At 41.4% G+C, this 25,026-nt stretch overlaps 1 protein-coding gene and 1 non-coding gene across 2 annotated transcripts in view; one reads left to right on the top strand and one right to left on the bottom strand.

Moving 5' to 3' along the window:
- The first annotated feature begins 762 nt into the window (after positions 1-762).
- Positions 763-25,026, top strand: part of Lama3 (laminin subunit alpha 3) — a 227,656-nt gene continuing 203,392 nt past the window's right edge. The window contains exons 1-2 of the mRNA XM_063231837.1: positions 763-1,154; positions 16,978-17,130. Of these exons, the coding sequence (XP_063087907.1) occupies positions 918-1,154; positions 16,978-17,130 (390 nt within the window). The 5' untranslated portion in view covers positions 763-917. The remainder of the gene's footprint in view (positions 1,155-16,977; positions 17,131-25,026) is intronic.
- Positions 21,142-21,275, bottom strand: LOC111758106 (small nucleolar RNA SNORA2/SNORA34 family). The gene has a single exon (XR_002792339.1). It is a non-coding gene; the product is annotated as a small nucleolar RNA SNORA2/SNORA34 family (small nucleolar RNA).

The raw sequence follows: 25,026 nt of genomic DNA, 5'->3' as shown, positions 1-25,026 counted from the left end.
CCAGCGGTGTATTCAGGATCATCTGAAAGTGGGCTGTACCCTCTGTCCCGAGGCCAGGGTGACAGATCCAGTGCTTTAACAGATTGGGGATCTAAGGGATTACCCCCAAGCTACTTTTCCAGCATGGCTAGCCACAGCTATACCACAGGTTGTGTCTTTTGTTTTTTCTTTCATCTTTTTGAGCCAGGGTTTCACTATGCAGCTCAGGCTGGCCTTGCACTCATTTTGTAGCCCGGGCTGGACTCAAGCTCGCAGCAATCCTCCTGCCTCAGCCTCTCAAGTGCTGGGATTACAGATGTGCGCCACCATGCCTGGCCTTGGCTGTTTTTTAACTCCTTCCCTCTCAACTCAGGACCTCGCACTTGCCATGCAGGCCCAGTGCCGCTGCTCTGTGTGCAGTCTACCTCTCCTAATCCCAAGAGCTCCCCAGAACAGTGTTCAGTGAAAGTGTGTAGATATCTGCCCTTTCCTGCAAGCCTCTTAGGTCAGGAGCTGGCTTTGCTGGCTTTGGTCTGAGGCCACTGAGGATCGGGACTGGAGCAGGATGAGCTTTCTTGCCCTGGGGGTGGGTGCGGGCGGTGGGGCCCGGCGGGTGGAAACTCTGAACACCTCTCCCTTCCTCGCCTGTCCACGAGGTTGCCCTGCGCCGGGCGCCCGCAGAGCAGCTGCCTGCTGCCCGGGTCTGGGCGCTATCAGTTTCGGACGCCCCCGGCATCCCGGCAGCCGCAGGTCCCCGAGGCGGTGGCCGCCCCGAGCCGCGGGCTGTGCGCGTGGACGGGGGCGCGGCCCCGGCGCCGCCTATACCCGGGCTGCGCTCCCTCGGTGCACCAGACCCCGCTGCACCCGCGCGGAGAGCGGCGGCCCTGGACGGCGGTGCCACCGGCTCAGCCCCTCAGAGGACGCTCGGGCCCGAGGTTATGCGCGGCCGGATGGCTCCCGGCCGGGGACCGCGGCCAGTGCTGCCGCTGCTCGTGCTGCTGCTCGCGTCGCCAGCCCAGGCCGGCCTGTTCCCGCCCTACTTAAACCTGGCCACGGTGGCACGGATCTGGGCCACCGCCACCTGCGGAGAGACGGACCCGCAGAACCCTCAGCCCGAGCTCTATTGCAAGTTGGCCGGGGGCCCCTCGGCCCCCGGCAGCGGTTTCGGGATCCAGGTACGGTTCCCGCACAGGGCCGGGGCGGGACGCCGGGCGGCCACCTGGAGGTCCCCACTCGCGTTAGCGCCCCGCAACGGGGAAGGGCGGCCGCTGCCTCCGCGGGCTGGGGACCCGGTGGTGAGCCTGGGGTGGAGACTGTGCCGCCGCTCGCCGCTTGAGGCCGGGATGGGCGCGCGCGCAGGCGGTCACAGCTGCACTCGCTCGGGTCCTGCGCGCGGGAGGAGATGCCGACTGCAGTCCGGGGAGAAGCCCGTAGTGGTGACCTTCTGTGATGTATTTTGAGACAACTTTCAGGAGATATCAATAGTGCCACTGATGTCACCGAAAAAATAGAAACACCTCTCTGGCTTCGGGAAACGCCACCAGGCTGTCCCTGGAGCTGAGGAGACCTTCCGTGGCCAGAGATAGGCGTGGCGCACAAGCACTTAGGGGACCGATCCGGGGCTCCTGCTTAGTCAGCAGGTGTGCGTGCCAGGCCCTGCCGCACCGGCCTTGCCACCTGCAGGAGCAGAGCTGGGGGAGGGGAGCTAGGAACCGGCATTTGCCCTGCGGTGGGGCTGAGCGTTTGACAGCCCTTACGCCAAGCCATCCCCACTTCCCTGTCTTGGAAAAACTGCTAGGGAAGAGAAGTTTTGCCAGAAAAGGGAGTCATTTTAGAACTAGGGTTCCCAGAGTGCAAGTTCAGCCTGACCGAGGTGCACGGGTTTGGACCACCGCCACCTGTGGAGAACTACCTGGGAGGCCTGCCCAGCTCTACTGCAAGTTGGCAGGGCATCTGGGTTAGTGTGTTAGAGCCTCTTTTGACTGTGCATTTGCAGAAATGAAAAGTGATTGAACATGCAGTGCCATAGATGCTTATTTACTTACAAATTACATGCATGTATTACCATATTAATATCCTGACCATATTATAAAATAGGAAAGGTTAAAATAACAATGATTAAAATACTTTTAACACCTTCTGGATAATTTTGTTTTCTCTATTTAGAGATTGTGGGTAATTAAATGTACAAATGTATAGATTTTGATAGAGGTGGTGGCCCATACCTGTAAACCCAGCACTCCCGAGGCTGAGGCAGGCTGGAAGCTTGGCTAGAGTTTGAGGCCAGCCTGGGCTGCATAGTGAGTTCAAAGCCAACCTGAGCTACATAGCAAGACTTTGTCTCAAAGGAAAGAAAGAAGTGTTGATTTTGATACGTTGGCCTTAGCAGTTATGACTTGACAGCTCAGGATCAATGTCATATTAGTGCTGGATTTTAATCAAGGAGTTGTATAGCTGAGAACATATTTTAAAAAATGTAGGTTCCATTGGAAGAACGGCCTGGACTACAGAATTCCAGAGCCAGCTACATAATTTAGAGACCCGTGCAAAGTGGAAATATGGATTCCCTGTCCAAAGATTACTAGCACTTTTAAGATGGCAACAGCAGCACGTTAAACCAAACCCTGCTGAGTGGGGGCCCTGTGTGACTGCACCAGCAGATCATGGCACTCATCCCTCAGTTATTCTGAAGATTTTTAAAAGCAGAAACTTGGCTGGTAATCTTTCACTTTTCAGGTTGCATTCGGTACTTTCTGCTAAGAAAGCTTGCAGTTTAATGTTTTAAACAGTAGACTCAAAACTCGCTGCAAATTTTCTTTTGAGAACTATAAAATAGCTTAGAAAATTGCTTCCCATGTGTTAAAAATGCATATTTGTAGACTTACATAGTTCTTTCTGTTCACTGACAAAAGGATGATTTTCAAAATGCTTTTTTTCAAAGGCATATATTTCCTTAGGAAAGCATTTATTTTCTATACATTGTTAAAATAACACCTTTCCTTTGATGGGACAGAGCAAGTGCCATTATCATTCTGCAAATATTTATCAGATAATGGCAGCCACTTGTCATCCCAGCAGAAGTCAGTAAATTTGGATTTTTTCATGGAAAAAACATGTAACTCTTCTTTAAAAGGCCCTTCAAATATTTTATTATATGGTAACTCATGAGTTCCATGTAGTCAAAGAAATTTCATGGTCACTTTCCATTTCAATAGTGGTTTGTAACTTATTTGTTATTTCTAAGAAAGACTCTGTATGTTCGTATGACTAGGTCCATGTTAAGTTGCTGGGTGTGCTATGGAGTCAAACTGTGTCCTTTCTAGACACTCCTGGGCATTGGTAACTTGGGACCTGCTGACTTGTGTGTGTGAAAGTCCTAAGTCAATCTGTATATTACATATTTTTTTTAAACTTTTTTGAGACGATGTCTCGATATGCAATTCAGGCTGGCCTTGAGCTCACTTTGTAGCCCAGGCTGATCTCGAACTCGCAACGATCCTCCCACTTCAGCCTCCCGAGTCCTGGGATTACAGGCGTGAGCCACCATGCCTGGCTGTATATTACATATTAATAAAGCTGAAATTTTCATTTTTAAAATAAGGGTAACCAGCAGCTTTAATGTTTCCCTCATGCACTACACTGGATCACCTGGCACACCCGATGTTGGGAAAAGTGGTCCTAATTAAGGGTGGAGTAGATTTGAGGAAGGGAAACCATCGGAGAGACCCTCATCTGTCTCCACTCACCCGGATGTGGCCCAAAAGGACATTTTTCCTTCTCACCATTGACTGTGCCGGGGTTAACATGCCTGTGCAGGAGGACCAGAAAAATCATGTTTTCTGTTCCAATTGGACTTCCAGAACAGGTCATTAAATATGGGCTCCTGATCCTAGGGAGAGTAGAAGGTGGCTTTTTGAGGTGACCTAGCAGGCTCTGTCGCTAGGCCAGTGTAGAGCCTGCAGAAAGAGAATGCTGTCTGGTGCTGCACTCTTTTCTCTTCTGCAAATAAGGGCTGAGCAAAAGCCCTGCTCAACTGTGCATATGCTTTCACAGTGGAGGGTTTAGGCAGGTGTGCAGCTTGCTGATGTGAGTAGCATGCTGGGAACCTGAAGTGGACACTGAGGCCCCGAGGTGAGACGACGAGATGTTCATGAAAGCCCAGTGTTGGTAGCACATGGTACCGATTTGCCTTTCAGAAAAGCGAGAGACGGTGGAGAAGGGAAGAATGGTTGTGATGTACACATCTGTTGGTTGTATCAGACGATGGTTGGGTTGAATCTGCTCATGTACAGCTCCAGAGAGGAAACTGAGAAGTGTTAACTAAAATAATAGAGCCACGGTTTAGAATTTCAGACCTAAAAGATTTTGCAAAACGTAAAAATAAAGAAAGAATAAAGGTCATGTCTTGGAAGATTTTGTTCTATGTATTGATATTTTTGATGGTGCATTTATAACACTGATGCTGATACTGAATGGCAGCTGTGTGAATAGGCAGAGTCTGCTTCTTGTTTGGTGTGTGAAATATGCTCACTGTAGTGTTCTGGATTTAAGGTTCCTTTGAAAAAGTTTTATGTCCTCACTAATGCTCCAAGTTTTCTTTCTTTTTTTTTTTATTATTTATTTATTTTAGTCTTTTTGAGGCAGGGTCTCCTTATTTTGTAGCCCAGACTGGCCTTGAACTTGCAGCAATCCTCCTGCCTCAGCCTCCCAAGTAATGAGATCATAGGTGTGTCCCCCATACCTGGCAGCGCTCAGAGATTCTGTGACTCAGGGATCCTGTCCAGATTGTTCACAGTTGTATCCTCCATGTTTAACACAAAACCTGTAACAGTACAGGCAGTCAGAAAAGGTAAAATGAAGGAATGGTGAGAGGAAGGTAAATTAGAGGCTGTACCGAAGTTAAGATAAAGGGTAAATAAAGACAGTAGTTCTATTCTGTTGAGAAGTATTTAAAAACAAAACCTGTCACACTTTGTGCTTTAGATTTATTTATTTATTTGGTCTTTTTGAGACAGGATCTTGTTTTGCAGCCTTGAGCTCAGTTTGTAGCCCAGGCTGGTTTTGAATTTGCAATGATCCTCCTGCCTCAGCCTCCTGTTACAGCCTCCTGAGTTACAGGATTACAGGTGTGCACCACCGCCACCCAGCTGTGCTTTAGTTTTAATGTTTGCTTACCTAAAGCACATTGTGATACCTGACATAGGCAAGGAGAAAATGGAAATAGAAGACTATGTTGCAATATAAAATAGTGTTCAGTTCAACTTGGCATAAATGCTTTATTCATTTATTTATTTGGTGCTGGGGATTGAACTCACAACCTTGCGTTTGCCAAGCAGGCACTTACGCTGCTGAGCTAAATCCCCAGCCCTCTAAATACTATATTTATAAGGTTGAAATGTACACATTCACCCAACATGATCTATATTTAGTGTATCAACAGCTGAACACATCTTTTATTCATTCCTTCGTGGTTCTGTGACTTACGGATGGGCTTGTGTGCTTGCCCTTGTTGATACTGATAGAGAAACACAAACCCATGAGTCATGGCAGAAAATGAGAGTGCATGCTAGAAGCCAGAAAGCTGTTTCAGTGGTAGGTGTGTGTGACTTGGACTAATGGCCATAAACAGGAAACTCGATTTGGCTGTCTTTGTTTATAGAACTGTTGTGAAAGAAAATCATCAGCTAACTTCAACAAGGGCTTTTCCTCTCACTGATGTGAAAAGTTTGAGAGCGAGCCCAGGATCCTGAGATATTTGCTGTGTCCATTAATATATTTATAAAAATTATTAATGATAAGAATTATTTTGACACTTCAAACAAATGACTAGAGTCAGAAATGGAAGGGTGAGTGATTTTTTTGGTGAATAATTTTCCTAATATTTGTTCTGTTATTGTAGAAAGTAGCTGAATTTTGGCACAGAGAAGACAAATGTAAGTGTTTTTCCCTGGAGAATGAAGTTCACTCACTGCTAAGGAAGAGGATTTTATACACAAGACTTGAAGCAATTGATTTTCCCCTCAACAAACTACAGATTACTGCAGCACATAGAGTTTTTTCATCTGTTTGTTTTTGTTTCTTGATGTCTTTGAGATATGGACTCACTATGGAGTTCAGGTTATCTTTGAATTTATTTTGTAGCCCTGGCTGTCCTTGAAATCACAGCAATCCTCTTGCCTTAGCCACCCTAGTGCTGGAGTTTCAGACATGCACCACACCCCCAATTAGAGCTTATGAACCTTTAGAGTTCAACTACAAGTGTTCAACCCTTTAATTTAATGACTTTATTTTGTCCTTGGAATTAGAGACTGTCATTGAGAGTCTGGATCATTTAATCTGAAAGAAAAAAAATACAGTCATAAGAAAAGGACAAGGCAAAAAGGGATCATTAATTCTAGCCCCTTATTTGTCAGAGAATGGTACCTAAATCATTCCAGAAAAATATATGTGCTATATATATTTAGTATACATGGGAAAACTATATTTTTTATCTCAAACCAAAGCTATTTTTGAGGGATGAGTCATTTTATTTGCAATTTTATTTGAAGCAATGCTTATATTCTATAAGACATATCCATGTAAATTCAAAGCTTTTTAGTAAATTTATAGATATGCACAGTTATCACTAGGATCAAGTTTTAGAACATTTGCACCAACTTCAGGGTTCTCTTGAGCTCATGCACTGTTACCATCCTAAGCAACTGCTAAACTGTCTGGGTGTCTGTATATTTGCCTTTTCTGCAAATTTCATATAAATGGAATCATAAAATATGTAGTCTTTCAGGCCTGCCTTCATTCATTCACAATGTTTTAGGGGCTCATTTGTATTGTTGCCTGATTCAGTAGTTTGTTTTTATTGCTAACTAGTATTGTGTTGCATAGATATGCATTTTTCTTTATCCACTCACTAATTAATGGACATTTGCCATGCTTCTCATTTTGTCTTTTATAAATAATGCTGCTGTGAACTTTTGCAAATAAGTGTTTGTGTGGACATATTCTTTCCTTTTCTTCGTTAGATTCCTAGGGATGAATTTGCTCGATCCACTATAGAGTAAGTTTAAGTTTTTAAGATATTGCCTGTTATGAAACAGGGGTATTAAATTATGTATTTCAAGGGTCAATCTTTGCTTCAGATATATTTAGGGTTCTGTTGTTTGGTGCAGATATGTTTACAATAGTTTTTTGTCCCTAATGGGTAGATCCAGTTAAGAACATGTGGTGTTCATCACTGTCTCTTGTATCAATTTTAGACTTGAGGTCCATTTTGTTTGATACTATTGCTGTCTGGTAGCTCTCTTTTACTTATAGACATGGAGTACCTTATCTTTTTTCATTCTTTCACATTCAACCATTTGTGTCTTAGGCTATAAAATGACTTATATACACATTAGATATTTGGATGATATTTTTAAAAGGTCTAATCTGACAATCTGTCTTTTAATTTGTGATCTTAAAAAGTAAGAAAGGACTTCTGTCATTTTATCACTTGTTTTCTGTGTTTGTTTGATTACTCAATTATTCTGTCATTGCCTGCTTTTGTTTTTAACTGACTTTCCTAGTTTTTTACTCCTTTTTACATTTTGACTCCTTCCTCGTTTCTTAATCTGAACAATTTTTTTCTTTGTTTATTTACTTTTGGTGCTGGGGGTTGAATTCAGGACCCCATGCTTGTCAGGCAGGTGCTGTGCTGCTGAGCCATATCCCCAGTCCCAATCTGTATATTTTTAAGTTATTTTCTTAGTTGTTATTTTTGAGGATTAAAACTGACACCCTAAATTTATATTTCAGTTTGAATCAATGCCAACTTAACTTCAGTAGCACCCAAAATTCTGCTCTGTTACTACTCTTTGTGTTGTTTTTGCAAATCACACAGTGTTCTTGTTCGTTACCGTAAATATACAACTATTGTTTTAAGTCACTTATGAAGGAAAGAGGAGCTGCAAACTAAAAATACAATGATGCTAGTTTTTGTATTTACCTATGGATTTACCTCGACTAATGTCATCTATATTTTAGTACACCTTTGAGTTACTTTCTAGCTTCTTTTCATTTCAGCTTGAAGGACTCCTTTTATCACTTTGTATAGGGCAGATCTACTAGCAATGAATTCTCTAAACTTCCCTGGGAATTTCCTAAACTTACTTGTTCATGTGGGAATGTCTTAGGTGTTTTTTGAAGGATAATTCCTGACAGACAGCTTGTTTTCCTTCAGTACTTTAAATTAGTCATTTTGCCACCTTGTGATCTCTGTGCTTTCTGATGAGAGAAGGGCTGTTAGTCTATCGAGTGCTCTCAGTGTGTGATGAATCGCTTCTCTCTTCCTGCTTTCAATATTCTTTCCAGTTTGATTATAATGTATCATACTGTGAATCCCTGACATTTGTAGAGTTTCTTGGAGAGATTTATGTCTTTCATCAGTTTGGGAAGCTTGTAGCCATATTTTTCAGATGTAATTTCTTCTGTTTCTATCCTCTCCTGAGATGCCTAATATGTATATTGGTCTACTTGAATATTCCACAGATCTCTTAGATCCTCTTTAGTTATTTTGTCATTGTTTTTTTTTTTTCCTTTCTATTCTGTAGGCTAGAGAATTTCAGTTGATCTATCCCTGATTATAGATTGTGGTGTGCTTTTAACAGCTTCTAGAGTTCTGAAAAGATGAATCTGACAGTTTTTTTGGGTGGGGCAGGAAGTTTTCTTTTGTTGTTATTGTTGTTTTGCTAGTTTAATTGTTACTTCAGTGAAGGACAAATCTTTGGACCTCCCTGCTTCATCATTTTCGATGATACTCCCATCCCAACTTTGTTTGTTTGCTTTTGTTTTTGTTCTGGTACGAAAAGATGGGCTAGGGTAATTTTTAATTTTCTTTGCCTCAACCCTGAAATGAATTACCTCTTTAAGGAGTTCTGGCTTCTTTTATTGAATGTGGTGCTTTGAAACCAATCTGGGTGCTGGCTGTGCTCCTGTTATTGGTGTGTCATTGTGTCCAGGCCCCTCAGAGAAAAGAGCTGGGAGATGTACATGTTTCCTAACTGCTATATATATATGTATCGACATTAGAAATGCAGTTGATTTTTGCATATTGATATTGTATGTTAGGACCTCTCTTTTTAGTAGTCTCTTTGGAATTTTCTACACACATGATTATCTATGTTTAACTTCTCCCTTTCCAATCTGTGTGCCTTTAACTAATAATTAATTCTTCACACCTTGTGATAGATGCTAAGGATGCAAAGAGGAGTTTGTTCCAAACATTCCTGTACCCTTAACCTTTTTAAGGCTTGCTTTTCTTAGGGTGCCAAGGAAACCCCTCTGAGAAGAGATATAGTACCACTTGCTTGTATGTATTATCAAAACTCTCAGTAGTGAAGAATTCTGACTTTGTTAAAAATCATTAACTCTAAATTTAAATTCTAACTCTGACAGCTTTCTTACTTTGGTAAATTATTGCATAATTTCAACTTCCCCATATATAAATCAGGCCTAATAATAGATCTATTCATAGCTTTACTGAGTGGATGAAAAGTACTTAGACTGTTTCTTGGAAGCCAGGTAATCCTCATAAATCTTTCTTTTTTCATAGAGTGAAAAAATTTTGCACCAGTGAGACCTCTAAAGTGGTAAGCTACAACAATACTTTGCTAAGTAATCATTTAAAAATTTTAAGTAAAATTCTTGTAATAATGAAATGTATAGTACATTATATATGGAATACATGTGACATGCTGAGCAATCCACAGGCATAAAGACTTCTGTGGCCCTCTACAGTACAGCAATGCACAGTGGTTCTTGGCACTAGGCTAGTAATAGTTTAGGCAGTATTTGTGTATGTAGGGATACATTTCTAGCAAACAAATTAACATTCAGGGGGAGGTTTTAACCGCCCTGGGTGGCAGTAATATATTTTCTCAAGTCATCATTTGTTTCTGGTTGTGATTTAGGCATCGAGGGAAGCTGAGCTGACTATTGGTCACCACTCCGGATTCACGTGCCCGGCGAGGAAAGATTTGTTAATGGTGTCTGAGTCAGTGGTCTCAGCCCAAGCTGCTGTAGGCAGTGCTGTGGGTGTGAACTCCTGGCCAAGGGTATGAGCTGGGGGCATAAAGTGCAACCCAGGCAGGGTTGCAGCAGCTCGGGCACAGGGAGCCCTTTCCTGCTTTGCAAGGAAGAGCTGCCCATTAGACCCTTCCTGTTGACAGGGTGGAAACTGCCCTGGGGAAAGCCAGCTTGTTGAGTCCCACACGTTCTAGTTTCTCAGTGTCTCAAGCCCTGGATTTCCTCAGTGGTTCCCATCAGAAGGTACATGTGGAAGTCATGATTGAATATTGGTGAGACAGAAATATGGGAATTGAGTGACTGTGCATGTCGTAACTGTCTGAGCCGGGGAAGAACAGTTTCTTTTGAAAATTCACCCTCCTGACTTTTCTCACATCTAGACCCACAATACGATTCCCTCTAGGGGACTGACTGAATTCTTTTTGATTTTTCACATAATTTTATTGAAGTAAATATGATATTTTCCAGGTAGAGCAGAGCTTAAATATAGAGACAAAGAAAAGAGAAGGAATATTTTATAAAGTACTTTGAGCCCCGCGAACCAGCGCCATGTGCAGGCCACTGCCAGTGAGAGGACAGCCAGAGCCCAGCCCTTTCTGGCGTGTGAGCTGGCAAACAAAAAGATCCAATCCCCAAAACCCTGTAACCCCCTGGCTGATCTGGAGAAACACAGGCTGCAGTAATAGCTACAGAGGTGAAATGCAATTTGATGCTTGTGGTGTTTTGTTGTTGCACTGACTTTGCAGGTCTAGGATCAGGGGTCTGATCATCTGTTCAGAGGACAGTGGTACACAGTATGGCACCTCAGAGGGGTCTCCTTCTGAGGGTGGTAGCCATTGTTGATTCCTATGGTTTTGTTTTGAAGTCCTGTATCATTTGTTTTGTTGGGTTTTATTCTGTTTTGTTTTGTTTTGTTTGATTTTGTTATATCCAATGACATGAGGAGCTATTTCAAAGTTAGCAAGATATATTATGGTAGCCATTTTGGATTTACTACTGTCTTGAAGTTCTTTATTGCATTCATTGTTTTGTTTTTCCTGGTTATATTTTGTTCTGTTTGATTTTTACTATGTCTGAAGTTATCTGCAGCTATTTTGAAGACAACAAGAGGCATTATGGTAACTATTGTTGATTTTTTAGGTTTTGAAGTCTGATATCACTTACACTGTTTTTTTTTATTGGTTTTATTCTGTTTCATTTTCCTTTATTTTATCTTCTTTAAAATAAAATTTAAAAAGATTAAATGTGCAAATAAAAATTCCTAGCCTGACCATTGAAAAGTGACTTAAAGAAGCCACACTTTCTAATTAGTATTAGTTTTAATTTTTTATTAGTACATGTTTGCAGTACATAATGTTTACATCCCTTTTGAAGTGTCTGCACATGTATATAATGTATTTTGATTCTTTTTATCCCCTTGTTGTCCCCTCCTTATCTCTTCCCTCCATTTTTTTTACTTTTTTATTTTTTTATTTAAGAGAATAAAGCCAAATAAAACTAAGCAAAATAAAACCTATCAAAAAAAAAAAACAATGAAAGTGATACAGGATTCCAAAACAAGACAATAAAAAATCAACAGTGGCTACCATAATGCCTCTTGTTATCTTCAAAATAGCTGCCCATATCATCAGATATAATAAAATCAAACAAATAGAACAGAATAAAACCAAACAAAACAAAACAGTGTAAGCAATACAGGACTTTAAAACAAGATAACAGGAAATCAACAGTGGCTCCCATAATACATCCTGTTATCTTTGGAATAGCTACTGTGCCCTCAGATATAACAAAATCAAACAAAACAATGAAAATGATACAGAACTTTAAAGCAAGATAATAAGGAATTAACAATGGTTACCACCTTTAGACGGAAATCCTTCATAGTTGCTATATTGGATATTGTTGCTATATTGAATAATAGATGCTCAGACTACTGGCTTTAGGCCTGCAAAGTCAATCAAACAATACAAGCATTAAGCTGTTTTTTACTTCAGTATCTATCATCTCAGCTTGCATTTCTCTGAATCAACTGGTTACTTAGGAGTAGGGGGAAGGAACTCGGCTCTTCTCGTCTCCCAGCATGCATGCCAGTTGGCTCACAGGAAGGGGCTGGCTTCTTGGTTCTCCTCCCAGCTTGCATGGGTGCCCCTCCCTCCATTTCTTGATCACCTTCACATTTGAGAAATTTTATCTTCCTAATATCTTTTATTTTGCTCTTTATATACATTTTGGGTTTCTTATATGAGTAACCATGTGATATTTAAACTTGCACCTGATTTATATTACTTAACATTATGGTCTTAAGGTATATCCATTTTTTGACAAATGACTCAAGTATATCTTTCTGTTAGGGTAGTACTGCATTGTGTGTAAATACCTTTTCTTCATGCACTCACCTGTTGATGGACATATATGTGGCTTCCAAGACATAGCTATTATGAGTTGTGCTGCTATAAATATGGGTATACATGCATCACTCTGATATGATGTCTAACTTTTTTGTGGAGACACCTAGAAGAGAAATAGCTATATTGAATGGAATTTCTATGTTTATTTTTTAAACATTTAAAATTTTTTTGTGTACAATTATTTTTATGAGTACTTGTTTGTAGTATACAAATTATACTCATGGTGAGGAGTTTGTACATGTACATAACACGTCTAATTCATTTTCGTTCCCGCCTCCTTCCATCTCTTCATGCTCCCTAACTCTTGATCCCCTTACCATTTGAAAGAAATGTTTCCATTTTTTCTTAGATTCTTTTAAGACTTCCTTTTGTCTTCTTTCCCTGTCCTCCCTGTATCTCTTGATTCCTTTCCCATTTGAAAATGATCCCTACTTCCTATTACCTACCCTTTATTTTATTCTTTATTTATATTTTGGGTTTTCATATAAGAGAAACCGTGCAATACTTAAACTTGTGTCTGATGTTTAAAATTTTTTATTAGTATATATTTGTCATACACATTGATCACACTCATCATGGGGAATTTGTATGTGAACACAACATAGCTTGATTCTTCTTTTTTCCCATTTCCCTCCATTCCCTTTAACCCTTCTTTCCCTCCCCATTTATGCAAGCTTTGTCTTAATTTTTCCCTTCCATTCTTTTTTCTTTTATTTTCCTTTCCTTCTCTTCCCCCTCCCCTCTCTTTGTTCCCCTTGCAGTTAAACATGTTCTTCTTACTTCCCAATGTTTGTCCTCCATTAACCTCTTTATTTACCCTCTGGGTTTCTCACACAGGAGAAACAATGCAGGACTTACACTTGTGTGTCTGATTTATTTCACCTAAGATTATGGTCTTGAAGTGCATCCATTTACCTACAAATGTCTCACATGATTATCCTTCTTTACACAGAATAGTACCCCATTGTGTATAATCACCAAGTTTTCTTTATCTCTTCATCTGTGGATGGGATATTGGCTGTTGGCTATTATAAATTTGTGCTGCTGTAAACATGGGTATGCATGTATCACTGTAATATGATGACTTTCTCTTTTGGGAAGATTCCTAGAAGAGGAATATCTAAGCTGAATGGAATTTCTATTTTTAATATTTTGAGGTTTCTGCATATTGATCTCCATGGTGGTTGTACTAGTTTAGATTCCCACCAACAGTGTAGAAGGGTTCCTATCCCCCTGCTCACCACAGCCTCACCACCATCTGTTATTATTTGATGCCTTTTAAAAAAATTTTGTCTTGATGCTAGCCATGTTTTTCTGGAGTAAGATATTATCTTAGTATTGTTTAATTTGCATTTCTCTAATGGCTAAAAATATTGAATATAGATAAAATGAAAGACAAGAAAGAAGAGGGAAAATGGAGAGGAGAAAAGAGCAAAGAAGAGAAAAGAAACTAAAGGGGGAGGAAAAGGGTTTAAAAAAAACTTCAACCCTCCAAAACATCTGATGAAAGAAAGTTGAAAGTAAAAAAAAGAAAGAAAGAAAGGAAAAAGTGTCAAAGAAAAAAAGAAGTCTATGGTTCGAATGAGCAGTTTTTCCCAAGATCTGCAGTTTTGATCCAACAGTTTTGATCACGGCTGTGATCCAGACAGCTGTGACTCTCTCCACCTAGCTTTTGGACCCATGGCCTATTGAGGTGCCCAGAGGCCTCTCTGTCCGTTCTCTCTAGGCTGTACTAACTGTCCAAGCTGACACATGTCCTTGCTCATGGTGGTAGCTAGGAAGCTCGATCAGCCCTATGATCTCTGCTGAATGTAAGCCAGGGTGGTGGGGGTTCAAGTGAATGCTCAGACTTAATATTGATGGTCATGGAGTCTGGTTTTGCTCCCTTCTCTCCTCAGACATTGTCTTCCAAGATCAGGCCATTTGCAGATGTCCTCTGCTTTGCTGCCCCATGCCAAGGGGCAGCAAAATGTAGAGCTGACGTGGAGTTGGTGGATGGTCTCACCCTTGTGTGTGGGGGCAGCACTAGTGTCATGTGTGCTGGTGTTGGGGCTGCAGACTGCAGGTCCAGAGGAGGAGTGCTGTAGGTCCGGTGCGGTTCTGTGTGTTCTCAACTTGCTCACACAGCGGGAGGAGGGCCACGGTCCTGGGGCTGGCCTGCTTGTTGATGTAGGGAACAGCGCAGCCATGGATTCAGCACAGGCCTGCCTGCTTGTGTCCTTGGTCATGTCAGAGGAGCAGAAGTTTATTGCTCATAGTTCTGGAGGCTGGAAAATCCAAGAGCATGGTACTGGCCTGTGATGAGAGAATCTGTTTTGTCTTAATATGGCAGAAAGGCAAGTGAATGCACATAAGAATGAGAGAAATCAGACTAAGGTCAAGCTTTTCAGCAAGAACCTACCCCATGACAAGTAAACTGTCCCCCAAATCACAACATTTATAAGGTCTAAAGTTCCTACATCTTACAACAGGAATTCAAGTTCAACACAAGTTTTAGTGGGGACATTCACACCACAGGAAAAAAAAAAAAAGACTACATGATTCTAAATAAAGGAGGTCTTGGAGATAAGAGCTTTTAGGCTATTGCGAAAGCCACTGTATAAAACTATAGGAAATGCTGCATGAACTGGACTGTCTGTAGATGTCTGATAAACTGGAGTGTAGCTGTGAGAGGGAGGACGAGAGCTGCGGGGTAGTGGTTAACGTGTTATCCCCAGGACCCTGGACTTAGGTCCTGGTTTACAGTTTACCAGTGTGTGGTTTTTGGGAAAATTACTCAGCCTCCCCACCCTGTTCTTCAGCTGTGATACAGAGGTGATGGGAATATTCCTAGCATGAAAGTGTGAAGTGTACAATGCCTACTGTAATACAGGTATTCTATAAATGTTTATTCTAATTACTGCTCTACTGGAGCTGAGAATCCCAAGAACAGCACAAAAAAGGATCATAACCTACTCTCTGCAGATAAATATAAGTCATATTCTTCCACACTTTTGGAAGAAAGTTGCCTTTAAGTATATGTAAATCTAAACTCTGGGGGAATAAGAACTCAATCCCTCCATCAAATAATTAAACTGGTAAGATGGTCTATAAGAGAGAAGTGGTGAAAATTAACCTCATTGGAGGAAAAATACTTAAAAAAAAGTGTGGAGTTGTTCTGCTTTTAAAAGCTATTACTTAAGCACCTTATTAAAAATAAATTTTTAGAAATTTATTTCTAAAACAAGTTGCTCATAAAAACAAGTTGCTTGTGGAACCCGTTGCTCCTTAGTGGAGGGAGCTTCTTTCCGTGCAGGGCGTCGGGCTGTAGGGACGGAGTGCCGAGCAGGCCCCATGAATCTCTGACATCACCAAATGTCGGGCTAAGATGCTGCTTCTGAACCCTAGAAATGTCTTCATGCAAAATCAAAGGCAAAGGATCTACACAAACATCTCACGCCAGGGGGAAAAAAACATCAGATACTTACTGAAAACATCTGGCCGCACATTTGGTTAGATACCAGGACCGAATTTATCTTTGAGAATCTCACGTTTAACATGGAAGATGCTGGCAAGAGATACCCTTTGGTCAGAGCACATTTCCAGAGAGGCTGTGAGCGTGTGTGCTTCTCTGTCCTGCTCCTAAGCCCTAGCTATGCTCCATGACAGTTTAGTTTGACAGCAGTGTGTGAAGTCCAGCCCTGGTTAAGCGTGGACCTTTGACGCCATTAAAATATAGAAGAAAGGCCCAGGTTCAGCTTCTTAAATATAACCGGCTGTAAACTGTGCAAAGCCAAACCATGAAGCTAGAATCAAAAGAATCTGCTAACACACAAGAGTAATTTAGTCATGAGATGATAATACCAAACCAACATCATCCCCGGTAAAAGGGATTCCCGCTGCATTTGAGCCGATTTCTGACTTCTTGCTCTGGAGTTCACAGGCAGCCACGTCTCCTACTGACCCACCGAGACCTGCCTTTTGCTGCTGAGTCAGGCTGGCCGGCCTGAAGCCTCTGCGCATGTTGGTTTCCCCACATGCAACAAACAGCCTCCCTGATCCCCGTTCACTGTTCACTGGCTCTCACCAAAGCCTTCTCCTCCACCCTGCCTCCTCTTCCACCCTGGAATGTCCATGGCCTTTGACTGCACAGTCCCTGCTACACTCCCACTCAGGGATCCTCTTGGCACCCTAGGGCCTCACCCAGAGCTGCAAAGAGTAATGTGGATTTGTTGTGGTCCAAACCTCTTTTCATCTCCAATGCAGCAGGCTCCTAAGGTGTGGTATGGGACAAGGAAAGCAGAGCTGTTGGGAACAGAAAGAAATCTCTGTTCTAGAAACGCAGTCTCCAGAGGTTTAAGCAGGCAATGTGATTTAAAATTAAATGAAAAAAAAAAAACGAGGACTTACCATTGTGTTCAGAACACATTCTGGGAATTTCACGAGCTGAGTTCGCTAAACCTTATGGTCTTTGTTTGGTCACCAATTCTGCTAAATTGTTAAGAAAAAAATCACTTGAAAATGTCTAAAAGGGCTTTTTTTTCCTCCTCAGGGCCAGTCCTGTGACTATTGTAATGCCAGCAACCCTCAGAAGGCACACCCAGCCTCCAACGCCATCGATGGCTCTGAAAGTTGGTGGCAAAGCCCTACCCTGTCCTTGGGCATGGAGTACAACCAGGTCAACCTCACCTTGGATCTGGGTCAGGTGAGCTTTGCTTTCCAGTGAAGTAGGAGCATTGCTTCGGGTCAATGTTTCTGTGGTGATTTCTTTTTTAACAGTACTTTTTGTAAGAAACAAGCTTCAGGTTTAATTTACTAATCATTATCCAACCTGTGACATCAGTTTTTTGATGTTACTATTTGCCTACCTTCAAATAGGCAGAACAGTGCCTGTCACGATGCAGATCTCCATGCTTGTCAGTTAACTAAGGGTAAAAATAGTTGCCAATGCTTTATGGGCAACGATTCATTTTTAAATTTAAATTTAATTAAGACGTGTTTGCAGTAGGTAATGATTACATTCATTGTGGGAGGCTGGTAATGTGTGTAACACATCTCAGTTCTTTCTACTTCCTCTCTTCTCCCCTCCTCTACCTCCCCCTCCCTCCACTGTGGTCTAATGCATACAGCAGAAGAGGATCATTTTCATCATTTTTAAGCAGTAGTGTTTTGTGTTTAGTAATGCATGGTAAATGTTTCCTATGAACTTAGTTACAAGTTTCCCATGGAATTGCCACATTCTGGGCTCAAGCCATCCTTTCCAAGACTTGTTTAACTTCCAGTCCTTCACCTTGGTGGGGCCTGTGGGAAGGGGGTGTGACCGCCAGGAACTCAGGGAAGACGAAGCTCCTCCCAAGACCGCTGACCCTTTCTGTGTGCTTTCCCTTCTTGCTGTCTGCACCAAAAGTATCCAATTGGATTTTTTTTTAATTTTAAAGAGAATAAAACCCAACAGTTCAAAACAGAATGAAGCTAACCTAAACAAAGCAGTGAAAGTGGTGCAGAACTTCAAGACAGGACAATAGGTCACCAACAATGGCACCGTAATATACCTTGTCATCTTCACAGCAGCCGTCCATTCTCTCAGACCTCGTGAAATCAACTAAAACAAAGCAGAATAAAACCAACCAAAACAGAGCATTGAAGAAAACAACAATAAATTGAACAAAACAAAACAGTGAGAACAATATTGGATTTCAAAAAAGGACAGAAGAAAATCCCCCCTATTTGCTGTATTGCATGCTATCATCTTCCTGATGGATGCTCAGACTACCGGTCTTAGTCCTACGAGGTCAATCAAACAATACAAACATGTAGTTGTTTTTGTACCTTGGTTGCTATCAACTCAGCCTGTCTCCGAAACAGCTGTTTGCTTACTGGGGAGGTAGGAGGAGGGGGTAGGAGGTGGGTGTCTTCATTCTTAGCCCATGTGCTGGTCAGTTCACAGGAAAGGCAACCTGGTTTCTCTCTTCCTGGGCCCTGCCTAGTCTGTGCAGCTTACGGGAAGATTGAACTAGCTTTTTGGTGTTGTCCTCCCAGACCCAGCGTGGCCTCTGGTGACTCACAGGAAAAGAGAACTGGCTTTTCTTTTCCTGGGCCCCGCATAGTCTGCCCATTTTAATCATTTTAAAATTTACTGTCCAGTAGCATTAAATACATTGGCATTGTTTTGCAGGCATCCTCACTTCTAGAATTCTTTGGATCTTTTCCACCTGCAAAACTAAAAGTCTGTATCTATTAATCCCCAGTCCCCTCGCTGCCCAGCCCCTGGCAACCACCATTCTACTTCCTGTGAGCTGATGACTCGAAGACCCTTAAGAAGTGGAATCATACAATATTTCTTTTCGTGACTGACATTTTGTTTAGCATGATATCCATGCTGGGCATGTGCCAGGAATTTCCTTCTTATTTAAGGCTGAATAACATTCCTTTGTATGTATGGACCACGGTTTGTCCATTTATCCACTGATAGACGCTTGGCTGCTTCCAGCTTTTGGCTGTTATGAAGAGCACAGCAATGAAGGTAGATGTGGCAGAGATACTTTACTGCATCTCTTTCCTGGAAATACTGTCTCTATGAACCCAGACAACCAAAATAGCAGGATTTATGTGTAGGTCCTGGCCTGCTTTTTTTATTTTTTATTTTTTTGTCTTTTTGAGACAGGGTCTCACTATGCAGTTCAGGTTGGCTTTGGGCTCACTTTGTGGCCCAAGCTAGTCTCGAATTTGCAATAATCTTCCTGCCTCAGCCTCCCAGGTGCTGGCATTACAGGCATGAGCCACCACGCCTGGCTCCAGACTCCTTTTGTGGGCTATGATTTCAATCATAATTAGTTTTCAGAGACCATTCAGTAGTATTCCGGTCTGCTTTGTTCTTGTACCTGGGTCTCCTGCTTGAGCCCTACTAGGACTGCCTGTGGGGGCAGAACGGACTTGGCCAGTGACATCTGGTAAAGTGGGAGACACTGGAACAGAGGACACTTTCCCACCCACTGTCTGAAGCCGTAGGCTAGTGTTGTCACTACCCGTGCTGGAACTAATGCTAATGCTGTACTAATGACTGCTGTGTGCTGGCTACCACTGCACACAGGGAGGATCCATGTAAGGAGAACTGCTTGAAAGAAAGCTTATAAAGGAGCAGATCCCACAATCTGGAAATGGAATGGCTTTGGGATTCCTTAGAATGAATGCATTATTTTTATTTTGCTTAGCATAGTTTTCTGATGGAAGGGCTCTCAACCTCTTTAACCCATATATATTGTGCTAAATTAGGCCTCTCCTGAAAATATTTTCCACCTTCAATCTGCTTCTAAATCACAGAGATCCTTGACGGGTCCAAAGACTCTATGATCCCAACTTCAACTATGAATTAGTCTTAGCCATACAATAGCTGACCTCTATTCTGTGTGTTTTAACTATAATGATCTGAAGTTACTCCCTGTGTCATTTTAACTGACAGTTTCTGTAGTTAAGACAGTTTTTATTAATATTTCACTTTTATTAGTATGCATTTACAGTATATAGTGATTACTCTTCCTGTGGGGAAGTTGGTACATGTTCACAACACATCTCAATTCTGTTTTTGGTAAAGGATCACATTCAAGTCTTTGTGTCCCTCTCCTGTCTCGTCCCTCCCTGTTCCTTTTAGCTCTTGTTTCCTTTTTCATTTGAAAAAGTTGAATTTTTATTTTTTTCTTCAGTTCTTTTTGAAATCCATTTTGTCTCCTTCCCTCCTCTTCCACCCATCTTTCGTTCTCTTTCCTGTTTGAAAAAGATCTGTCTACTTCCTTTTATCTGTCCTTTATTTTGTTCTTTATTTATAATTTGGGTTTCTCATGTAAGAGAAACAATATGATATTTAAATTGGTGTGTCTGATTTATTTCACTGAACATTATAGATGCAAATTGCATCCATTCACCTACAAATGCCCCAAGTTTATCCTTCTTTATGGCAGAGTAGTATTACATTGTATATAAATACAACATTTAGTTTATAAATTCATCTATTGATGGGTAAAAGGGGTGTTTCCAAGATTTAGCTTGTAAAAACTGTGCTGCTATGAACATGGATATGCATGTTTCCTTGTATTAAAATGACTAATTCTTTCAGAAAGTACCCTGGAAGGGGAGTTGTTGGGTCAAATGGAATTTCTGTTTTTAGTTTTTTTTTTTTAAGGAATCCCCATACTGCCCTACCAATGTACTAGTTTACATTCTTACCAACAATGTAGAATTATTCCTTTTCCTCCTACAGCCTCACAAGCATTTATTATTATTTGATTTCTTGATGATAATCATTCTTTCTGGAGTAAGATGGTACCCCAGCATTGTTTTAATTTGCATTTCTCTAGTGACCAGAGATGTTGAACATTTTTTCATGTATTATTGACCACCGTTCTCTTTGGAGAAGGATCTATTCATTTTGGTTGACCATTTTATTTATTGGATCTTTTATTTTGGGAGTCTCATTTTTCTTTGAGTTCTTTATGTATCCCAGATGTTAGCTTTTTCCCATTCTGGCAAAGCTTTTTTTCCATTCTTTAGGTTGTTTCTTCACACATTGATTATTTCCTTTAATGAAGCTTTTTAATTAGATGTGATCTCATTTGTTGATTTTCGGTGTTATTTCTTATGCTATTGGGGTTCTGTGCAGAAAGTTCTTGCCTATGCCTGTATTTTCAAGAGTTTATCTATTCTGTCTTCTAGCAACTTAATTTCTGAATTCTAGCAACTTCTAGCAACTCATTTCTGAAGTTCTGAAATGGCCAATAGGCTATAGAAAGATACCACTTTAGGCTTCTGCTTGAAACCAACAGCTTCAGAAAACTGCTGGCTTTGATTCAGGGTCATGCTATGCTGTTTTTATCATTATAGTTTTGTGATGTGAATTCAAACCTGGGATTGTGATGCTGCCTACTTTGCTCGTTACCAAGCCGTGCTTTGGTTTTTCTGCATCTCTTCTCTTTCCATATGAATTTTTGGATTGTTTTCTCTAGACCTGCGGGCATGCTGTTGGTATTTTGTTAGGGTTGTGTTAAATCTATATATCAGTTTTGAAAGCATAGTCATTTTGTATTAGTTCTGCAAATTTTAATCCATCAGAATTATCTATTTAGAACATAACCTTTGCCAGGTTCCCTTTCTTTCCCTCCAAAACTATTTTAAAGAAATTCAGGGGCTGGGGATTTAGCTCAGTGGCATAAGCACCTGCCTTGTAAGCAGGCAGTTGTGAGTTCAATCCCCAATACCGATAAAAAGAAAAAAAAAAACATTCATTAAAAAAGACTTCTTTTGATATGCTGAAAAAATCCCTAATTAAGACTATTAAATTAGGGCCTGGGACATAGCTCAGAGGCATAAACACCTGACTGGCAAGTGCAAGGTCCTGAGTTCAATTTCCAGTACCCCCCAAAATAAATAAATAAACAAACAAGTAAATAACTGTTAAATTAAGAAAACATCAACATAAGAACAATTAGTAATCTGTTTGTTGCTGACTGACATTAGTCTCAGCATGCATATCCATGCAGGCTCTGTGTCTACCCACTTCCTGGCTGCTAGAGTGCCTGTAGGGGTTGCTCTAAGAGGTTGTTGGTGCCCTTGAGTCAGCCTGCCTCAGTCTGTGCCTGAGCACACAGCTTACTCACTGTGTGGCCCCCTGAAACATGCTGATCCCTGCCTCAGTTTCCTCACCTATAAAATGAAATGATTGTGCCTACCTTGGACAATGTGAGGTTTCAGTGAATAAACTGCTTCATTTTCAGCCTTGCTGAGGACAGTGCTATTAGTTTTTCTTTAATAAAATAAGATGAGTGTCAATAAGTGGTCATTAAAAAGAACACATTCATAGCTTTTGTGGTTTTATGAAATATAGAATACTGTAGAAAATAGTCTTAAAAATCCAGGAACAGTGGAAGCAATATAAATTATGTCAGGGTGAAGACATTTCTTTCCTCTGTTATGTAGGAGCCAAATGTGTTCCATAAAGCATGTTTTGTCTTGTAAGATTTGTATTTTATGTCCCACTGGTCAGATCTAATTTCTTCCTCTTACTGGAATTATCCATAAGAATGTATACGTGAGGCTACTTTTTATAATTTAAGAGTAACATCAGGACCTTAGGACAGTGTGAGTTTCGTTACTAGTTGGAAAATAAAATAGAGATTACTAACTTCTTATAACTAAATCACTTTTCCTTACATACTGAAGATTGAAATTTGTTCTAACACACTGCAGTCAGTTTGTGCTTATTTGGTTGCTAGGGGCTGTTTTCTGTCTCCTTTTGAATTAATTGCTATTCGTTGTTACTTTCTTAAAACATTACCTTCAGGATTCAGGCTCAAGGGGGCACTTTCATCCTCACAAAATGGCACATATAAGATGGTTCTACAGTTGACTAGAGCCTGGCTTTTTCTGGGATTGTTTTATTGCATTCAATTATGCATTATTCATGACTTTTAGGCTATAAAATATGAAAAGAGTGTCTTATAGGAAACTTTCATGTTGTCTGACCAAGTATTATGAGTTTGTTTTCACATTTAAAATGAAATGGGGATGCCACGTTGTTGAAACAGTGTCATTGGAGTCCATCGACATTGGCTGGTCCCTGAACTCCTGGCGGGGTGTCCCCTGTGAAACAGGAAGGCAGTGCCATGAAACTGTGCGCCCATCATAGTCTTCCTTCAAAATGCAGGGCTGTCTGACTCTGTGGATCCGTTTCACCTTCCTGCTCCTTCCCCCAGGGTGTGGTGTGGTCCCCATGGTCCCCTGAAATCAAGGCAGCCCAGAGGGTGAGAAAAGCCGGCTCTTGGGTAAGAATGAGACAAGTCCAACACAGAAATCCTGCGGAGCAATCCTGGGCAACAGGACAGTCACCAGAAGAATTTTGAGATTTTCATACAACTCATAATGTCTTCAAGAATATTGCTTCTGACCTGTTAGAAGCGGAAATATACAGAGGCAAAATAAGCAATCCAACCCTTCCAGAAACCTCCAAAGAGTGGAATGTTTGCTTTCCAGGAGAGGAGACATCCTTGCCCCCGTTGTCCTGCGGATCCCTGGGGAAGAAGGCCTGCTTTCTGGGATGGAGGAGGACAGCTGACACAGTCGTGTAGGCCTGTGGACCAAAGGCTGAGCTGTTTGCAGCCGCTGGCTTTTGCTGAGTGATAGTGTGAGTGGCAGATACTTCCCGAACCTCTCACTCAGCCCAACCTGAGGGCCAGCCAGGGACTTTGGGCTGAGGGCCAGCCAGGGACTTGGCTCCTGTATTCCTGCCATGGGCTCTTTGGGGCTTAAGGAGATATTTAATTAAAGCTGTCTATAAGTTGGCTTGGGAAGTTCAGCATTTAATGCCCTCAGAGGTGACCTTGTATCACTAGGAAAGAGCTAGGGGAAAGTACCCCATGTCCTTGCCTCTCAGTGAGCCGTCTGTGAAGTGATTCTACCTAACTTACAACTCAGAGTCCCTGGTGGGATCATGCCTCCATTGCCCATGGCACTGGTCTGCTCAGTAGCACATCAGTCATTGCTTTTTCTGTGTCCTGTGTCCCTCTTGCTCTCAATCTGAGCTTCTTGAGATCAATTCCTAAATAAACTACCTGTACCCACGTCTTTGTCTTTAGAGAGCACTCAACCTAAGACAGAGAAGGGGCCTGAGACCCAAAACCACAGTCCTACATGTTTACACAAGCAAACATCATGACAAAGTTATTTAAAAGGCAATGAATAGAAAACTCAAAAGTGCTTATAAAGCTTTAAGATTAAGAGTAACAAAAGAAATAGCATTAGAAATAGTATTAACCATTAATGCAAAAAGTAAGTCATGAGAGAAATATTCCAATACTCCACCTTTTTGTTTTCTCATGAACTTATCAACTCCTCGTGGACCAAATGCAAATACAGGACGTCATCTGAGAGTGAATTTAATATGTAGACACAGTCTTTGTCACCTTCTTAATTCTGACTCTGGCTTTGGAGGGAGGGCTTGTGTAGATTCTGAGTCTCCCTGGGCTTGAGGACTTTGGAAATTAAGTTGGTTCTGTAAATGTTTGGCAGAAGAAATCACTATGGAGCTTGACTTAGTTGGCACAGTGGATTCAGTCCAGTCTGGAAAGTGAATGATTCTTGACTGTGACCTAATCTTTTTGGATTCCTAAGGAATTATCTGGATGCCACACTACATTTTGTTCATGCTAAAGGTTCACACTCCATGTCATTTTGCTCCCAACCTCTTGAGCAATATTTAGCATATTTGAGATACACATTGCGTGTTTGCTGAGTGAATATAGAATGAACCAAGGTGGCTTTGGATCAGTTGCAGTTTTCTCAGGGGAGAACACTGATGGATGAATGCTGCTGTGAGAGCAATCCTCTGCGTGGGAGTAGACCAGTTTTAGTGCTTTAGTTCCATTGATGACACTGGGTCTGTTTACACATCTTTTAAGCATTTTGTAGTTACAACAAAACTGTATTTAAATAAATTTGCTCTAATAAATATGCTATTGATGAACATAATCATGAGGCTCAACCATTAGAAGCAGATAATTCATTTGTAGGTAGAAAAAGAAGTGTCAATAAAATATCCTGAACTATGGAGGATAGA

Source organism: Cavia porcellus, unplaced genomic scaffold (genome assembly GCF_034190915.1).
Source record: "Cavia porcellus strain 051 isolate PalLab524CR breed Dunkin Hartley unplaced genomic scaffold, mCavPor4.1 scaffold_20, whole genome shotgun sequence".
NCBI lineage: Eukaryota > Metazoa > Chordata > Mammalia > Rodentia > Caviidae > Cavia > Cavia porcellus.
Note: the sequence above shows the minus strand (reverse complement) of the source record. Positions and strands in the feature narration are given on the sequence as shown.